The 6,402-nt window shown below is 67.5% G+C and overlaps 3 protein-coding genes across 3 annotated transcripts; 2 read left to right on the top strand and 1 right to left on the bottom strand.

The window, feature by feature from the left end:
• Window positions 1-1,837: 1,837 nt before the first annotated feature.
• AURANDRAFT_66712 (hypothetical protein) lies at window positions 1,838-3,085 on the bottom strand (the record flags this gene model as incomplete). Its single annotated transcript, XM_009041950.1, has 1 exon — window positions 1,838-3,085. One exon carries the CDS (start codon window positions 3,083-3,085, stop codon window positions 1,838-1,840), a length of 1,248 nt encoding a protein of 415 aa, XP_009040198.1.
• A 121-nt stretch (window positions 3,086-3,206) lies between these two features.
• Window positions 3,207-4,403, top strand: AURANDRAFT_66711 (hypothetical protein; the record flags this gene model as incomplete). The annotated part of the gene is made up of 1 exon (XM_009041989.1): window positions 3,207-4,403. The coding sequence occupies one exon, from the start codon at window positions 3,207-3,209 to the stop codon at window positions 4,401-4,403; it is 1,197 nt and encodes a 398-aa protein (XP_009040237.1).
• Window positions 4,404-5,089: 686 nt separating this feature from the next.
• Window positions 5,090-5,864, top strand: AURANDRAFT_12637 (hypothetical protein; the record flags this gene model as incomplete). The annotated part of the gene is made up of 2 exons (XM_009041990.1): window positions 5,090-5,448; window positions 5,537-5,864. Coding segments are annotated over 2 exons (687 nt in total), but the record flags the coding sequence as incomplete, so codon positions are not given.
• Window positions 5,865-6,402: the final 538 nt, after the last annotated feature.

The raw sequence follows: 6,402 nt of genomic DNA, 5'->3' as shown, positions 1-6,402 counted from the left end.
AGCCGGCGGGTTGGCCGCGAGGTGCGCGGCGTGGTACTCGGACATCATCGTGAGCGCGATCCAGAGGCCCTCCTCCTCGTTGTAGACCGCCGCGTCGTCGATCATCTCGACGCGCACCATCTGCTGCAGCGCCGCGATGCGCGCGATCTTCTTCCGGTCGTCGTACTCCTTGATCACGCACGGGTAGAGCTTGTCCTCGTCGTCCTTGGAGCAGCCGTCCCAGAACTTGCCCATGACGGAGGAGCGCTTGCCGATGAGCGCCGCCATGTCGCTGCCCTTGAGCGACCGCCACTTGCGGAAGCCCTTGAGCGTGTTCACCATGATTTGAATTTCAAACGTAGAAATCGTCTTTTGTTCTCCGGCCTTGGCGCGAGCCGCCTTCGGGCAGCGTTTTTCGTTAGCTGTTTTTACGGAAGATATAAATGATGATTGCACTTTTTTGTAATAAATGTGCGCACTACAGGCTTCGAGAGCGTACGGGGACGCAGCGTCGACGCCGTCCTCGCGGCCCCGTGGCCGACGGACGGCAACTCTTCTCTGGTTTTCGGACGGGCGTCGTCACCGGCACCGTAACCGGACGGCCCCGGATCTCACCGTAACCGGAACCGTCCTAGAGCCCCAATAACCGTGTAAAAACCGTAACCGTACCGGAACCGTCACCGCGTCGACGGGGGGGCTGACCGTAACCGTACCGAAGCCGGTTTTTTACGGTTTTCGGTTACTAACCCTAACCGAAGTGCTCCCTGCTTCACGTGCGACGGCGCCAACGCGACAGCCTGCGCCGTCGACAAGTACGTCGACGACAACGAGTGCCTCGAGTGCCCGACCGGCTTCACGTGCGACGGCGCCAACGCGACGGAGTGCGCCGTCGACAAGTACGTCGAGAACAACGTCTGCCTCGAGTGCCCCGCCAACGCCACGTGCGACGGCGTCGACGCTCAACAGACCCATCGGCGACTGGGACGTGTCGTCGGTGACGCGTATGTCCGCGACGTTCTTCAACAACGCGTTGAAGTCCGCCTTCAACGCGAACATCAAAGGTTGGGATGTGTCGAAGGTGACCGACATCGACTCCCTGTTCCGAGGCGCCTCCGCCTTCAACGCGGACATCAGCGACTGGGACACGTCGAAGGTGACGAGAACATACGGGACGTTTGGACCCGCCGCCGCCTTCAACCAACCCATCGGCGACTGGGACGTGTCGAAGGTGTTTTATACACAAGATATGTTGAACACTGCCGTCGCTTTCAATCAGCCCGTTGGCGCCTGGGATGTGGCAAAGGCGGCGGACATGCGCTGGATGTTTATTAACGCCGTTGCTTTCAATCAGGACATCGGCGACTGGGACGTGTCGAAGAATGGCAACATGAACAGTATGTTCAAAAACGCCTCCGCCTTCAGCCAGGACATCGACGCCTGGGACGCGTCGCAGGTGTCTGATATGGGGGACGCGTTCGTTGACTCAGGTCTTCAGTCGTGCCCGGACTGGGCCAAGTTCATTTACAACGCAGGAGGCCCTTGCGCCTGGAAATAAATCTGAGTGCAATATTAAGAAGATCATAGACTGGGAGGCCAAGCTTCTTTCGCGCCCATGGAGCCTTTGCACCGCACTCTCCAGATCTAGAGCAGCGACAAAGCACGAGCGCCCGCGCGCGTGACATTTAGCCCACGTTGATCATGCATTCCAGAGCATGTTGCTGTGAAGCTCTGAGCAGTATTGCAATGAGCGCGCGCAATGCGCGGCGCACGCTCTCGTAATCCACGCTAGCCACTAATAATTTGGCGAGCAATCGCGGCTCGCCCTCGCCTCGACACACACGCCTCACGCCTCCAGATCTTACAGGAAGGTGTCCGGGTCCAGGTCCCCGAGGCCGAGGAAGGCGAGGAGCCTGCCCGCGTCGGGCGTGCCCTCGAGGAGGTTGGACACGTTGAATTCGCCGCCCTCGTAGGGGAAGCGCGCGAGCGCGTCGCCCGGGACGGAGCGGTGCGCGGGCCACTCGAAGCGCGTCGGCGCGAAGCGGAAGGACGCGCAGGCGACTCGGAGCTGCGCCGCGGAGAGCGCCAGGTGCGGGTGGAGCTCGGCGCCGCGCTTCATGGCGTCGTGCGAGAGCATGCCGTAGATCTCGCCGTCGTAGCTCAGGCAGCCCGCGTCCGCCGCCGCGGTGAGGAGCGTGTGCCAGAGCGGGTACTGGTCCTTGAAGCCGCAGCGCTCCTCGATCCAGCCGTCGAGGACGGCGCTCGCGAGGGGCGACCGGCGCGCGTAGAACGCGCAGCCCTTGACGTTCCAGAACGGCGCGGCCGACCCCGCGTTGCTAAAAAAGCTCAGGTCGAGGGTTCCCGCGCCGTGGATCGCGTCGGCGAGGCGCGGCTCCTGCAGCGCGGCGACGTCGAAGTAGGAGTCGAGGTCCGCGTAGAAGAGGCCGTCGACGCCCGGCCGGTCCAGCACGGCGGCGGACGCGGGGATCTTGTTGTAGTGGTTGCTGTTCAGCGCCTCGTAGCCGTCGCCGCGGCCGTAGTAGGCGGACTTGAGCCTTCGCTGGTCCGGGAGCATGCCCTCGGCTAAGAGCAGTTGCCCCTGGCGGCTGCCCCGGCAGCCGCCGTTCACCGTCGTCGCGAGGCCCTCGGGCAGCTCGCCGATCCACACGAAGACGCGGTGCCCCGCCGCCTCGCCGTAGCACACGTGGTTCACAAAGTAGGGCCAGAGGCGGAAGAGGTAGCCCACGGAGCTCGCGACCATGAGGTCCGCGGGCGCGGAGCCGTTGATAGTCTTTGAGCTCCTGTATTCGCAGAGCCGCGGCGTCGATGCAAAGTCGTCCGCGGCCGCGGCGTCGGGCTCGAAGACGATGCGCTGCCGCGACGGCCCGTAGGGCGCCGGCCGGCCGTAGGCCACGGCGAGCGCCGGCCGCGTCCCGCCGACTTTGCCGTCGCGGATGCCCAGGCGGTAGCGGAACTCGCAGGTCACGTCCACGGGGCCGACCTGCGCGCGCCAGCCGTCGTCCCAGGCGCCGCTCGACCAGCGGTCCTCCCAGCGCTCCACGTCCGTCGCCGCGGAGCAGCACGCCGCGAGCAGCAGCAGTCGTACCATTTTTTATCGCATCATCGAGAGCTCTCAACACGTAAATTACGATGTTTACCCCCTCAACTTGAACGCGCTGGGAAAAGGCTTATGGCACATCGTAAAACGCCCGAGTAGCAGCCCCTCGGACATGGCCTGGCTCTACCACAAGATCTTCGACACGCACAAGGAGCTCACGCGCGACGCCGCCCTCAAGAAGCTCCCCAAGGTGTCCCTCGAGAAGCTGGTCGAGTCGAAGTCCCTGCGCGCCGGCGACGTGCTCCTCGTGCGGAGCGACGCCGAGGTCCCCGGCAGCGACCTGCACTGCCACCCGCAGGTCTCGCGGGGCGTCGCCGCGTCCTGCCGCGTGCCCTGCAACAAGAAGGTCACGCTCAACGGCTGGACGGAGATCCACGTCGTTCTGGGAGGCTCCGTCGCGTGCGAGCTCCACGCGCGCCACGTGGGGAATTTGGACGAGGCGGCGGCGAAGGAGTTCGCGGCGCGGCTCCGGTCGAAGACGAAGCGGAGCCCGCGCGGGTCGTCGTCGAGCCGGCGCCTGGTGCACCACGGCCGCGGCGACGAGCGCGCGGTGCTCTCCGCGGGCGCGGGCGGCCTGTCGCTGCGCGCGCTCCACAGCGCCTGGCAGCACTGGCTCGACGACGAGTCGACGGTTGTGGCCCTGCGGCGGCTCGTGGCGCCGGACGACCGCTACCGCCACTACCTCGAGGAGGCGTTCGACGCCTGCGGAAGCGCGATGCTCGCGTACTTGGAGTCCGCGGCGGGCGTCGGCACGTCGGGCGTCGTCCTCCTCAGCTGGCAGGAGGCCGTGCGCTGCGACCACGTCGGCGGCGTGGCGTCGCAGGCGCTCAAGGCCGTCGCCGCGGGCTTCGACGCGCCCTTGCCGTACACGAAGACGCCGGCCAAGGAGGCCTTCTTCCGCTACGACGTGAACGACAGGGGCGAGCTCGACGTCGACACGGTCGTCGCCGCGCTCAAGTCCATCCCCGCCGTGCACCTCAAGTCCGCGGACCTGCGCGGCGACGTCGACCGGTTCTCCGACGAGGACACGCTCGACATCCTCCAGTTCCAGTCGCTCGTGGACTTCATCCTGGACCTGCCGCCGGCGCCCCACCTCGACCGCGACGCCTACGGCGCCCTGTCCGCCGGGTTCTGCGTCGGTTTGCTGCGGGCCATGGCGGCCGTGGAGCCCCTCGACGACGACGACGCGCCCGCGCCCGACACGCTCCCGACGACGGCGTCCTTCGGCGAGGACGACCCGCCGCTGCCGTGGCGCGACGGCTTCGGCCTCGAGCCCCTCATCCGCGTCGACGTCGCGCCCGCGTCCTAGTTAGAGCGGCGCGGTCCGCGGCTCCCCGGGGTCCGGCCGGAAGTTCAGCAGCTCCCGCTGCCGGTCGTTGGGCGCGAAGCCGCCGTCGGCGTAGACCATGCTCAGGCTCACGGACGGCGCGCCGCGCCGCGTCACGTCGCGGCGGATCGCGCCGTACCTACCGGGGTCGGAGTTCTTCGCGGCGCGGAATTCGCTCGACGCCGCGCCGTCACTCGTCCATCAGTTTGTCGATGGCGTTCCGTATCTCGTCGCCTCGCGACTCGCTCGCGCGGCCGAACTCGAAGGCGCGCACCGGATTTTGCGGGACCGTCGTGGGCGGGCCCGGCCGCCAGGTGTGCGGCCGGTCGCGCCGCAGGTCGACCATCTCGTGCGTCGCGCGCGCCGGCTCGGCGGCGGCTGCGACGGCGTCGTCGTCGCGGCTGGTACTCGTGCCGCAGAGGCTACAGCACGGCAGGAGCGCCGACCGCAGGCGGCGCATCTCGGCGCGGCCACAGCCCCAAGCCTCTCGATGGCGGGCTGCTCCTCGTCAACTAGTAGTTCAACATCGTTGACAACTCGATTCAAAGTTGGTGGAGACGAGCACCGACGGCGCTGCGCCGGCCATGGACGCTGAGACCATTACACCGGTCACGACCTCCACGGTGCAGGTCCCCATCGACGGCCTCCTCGAGTCCCGCACCACGCCGCCGTCGGTGCGGCGCGGCGAGGCCGTCAAGCTCGGCATCGACGAGGCGGGCCGCGGCCCCGTGCTCGGCGCCATGACCTTCGGCACGTGCTACTGGTCCATCGCCGACGACGACGCCATCGAGGCGTCGCAGAAGGAGATCGACGACTCGAAGCAGCTCACGGACGAGAAGCGCTCCAAGCTCTTCGACCGCATCGCCGCGGACGAGCGGATGGGTTGGGCCGTCGAGGTCGTGTCCGCGGCGCGCATCTCCGCGGAGATGCTCCAGGTCAAGCCGACGTCGCTCAACGCCATCTCCTTCGACGCGACGTGCCGCCTCATCCAGCGCGTCCTCGACCGCGGCGCGGACGTCGTCGAGGCGTCCGTCGCGGCGTCCCGCGGCCGCGACGATTTTCGAGAGATTTGGGGCGGGAAAACAATGAGACATCGTTACCGTCATGCTTGGTAGGTTCGTCGACACCGTGGGCAACCCCGACAGCTACTCGGAGCGGCTGACGCGCGCGTTCGACGGCAAGATCAAGTTCACCGTCGCCAAGAAGGCCGACGCGCTCTACAAGTGCACGGGCGCCGCGTCCATCTGCGCCAAGGTCTGCCGCGACCTGTCCATCGCGCGGTGGACGTACGACGAGCCCGGCGTCGACGACCTGGACTTCGGGTCGGGCTACCCGTCGGACCCGGCCTGCGTCGCCTGGCTCGCGCGCAACGTCCACGGCGTCTTCGGCTACCCGAACTTCTGCCGCTTCTCCTGGGCGCCCGCGAAGGCGCGGCTCCGCGACACGGACACCCAGCCCGACGACCTCAAGGCCCAGTTCGGCGCCGTCGTCAAGGTCGACTTCGACGCCAAGGACGAGGACGACGCCGCGGCCAACTCCATGAAGATCACGGACTGGGCGACCGTGTCCAAGAAGAAGCAAACGGGCCCGGCGAAGAAGAAGCGCAAGCGCGCGCACTTCTACCGTTCCCTCGAGTCCCTCACGGAGCTCGCGGAAGTCTGCTAAGATGGTACCAAGCGGATCGCCGCGAGCGCGGCCGCGGGGTCGGGGTCCTCGAGGGCGGCGACCGCGGCGGCGAGGAGCGCCTTCTGGCCGGCGCGGTAGACGAGCGCGTGGCGGTATCTCGGGGGCGGACGCTCCGCGAGCCGCGCGCGGTCCTCCTCGAGCGTCGTCGGCGCGCGAGCCAGCGACGTCCGCAGCAGGTCGCGGAACCGCGCGGCGCCGAGCGAGTCGAGCGCGCGCGCGTCCGCGTGCGGCGAATCGCAGACGACGCCGTCGCCGAGGTGGAGCGCCTCGTAACACGTCTGGCCCGGGCGGAGCA

The sequence above is a fragment of the Aureococcus anophagefferens genome (genome assembly GCF_000186865.1).
Source record: "Aureococcus anophagefferens unplaced genomic scaffold AURANscaffold_25, whole genome shotgun sequence".
NCBI lineage: Eukaryota > Pelagophyceae > Pelagomonadales > Pelagomonadaceae > Aureococcus > Aureococcus anophagefferens.
Note: the sequence above shows the minus strand (reverse complement) of the source record. Positions and strands in the feature narration are given on the sequence as shown.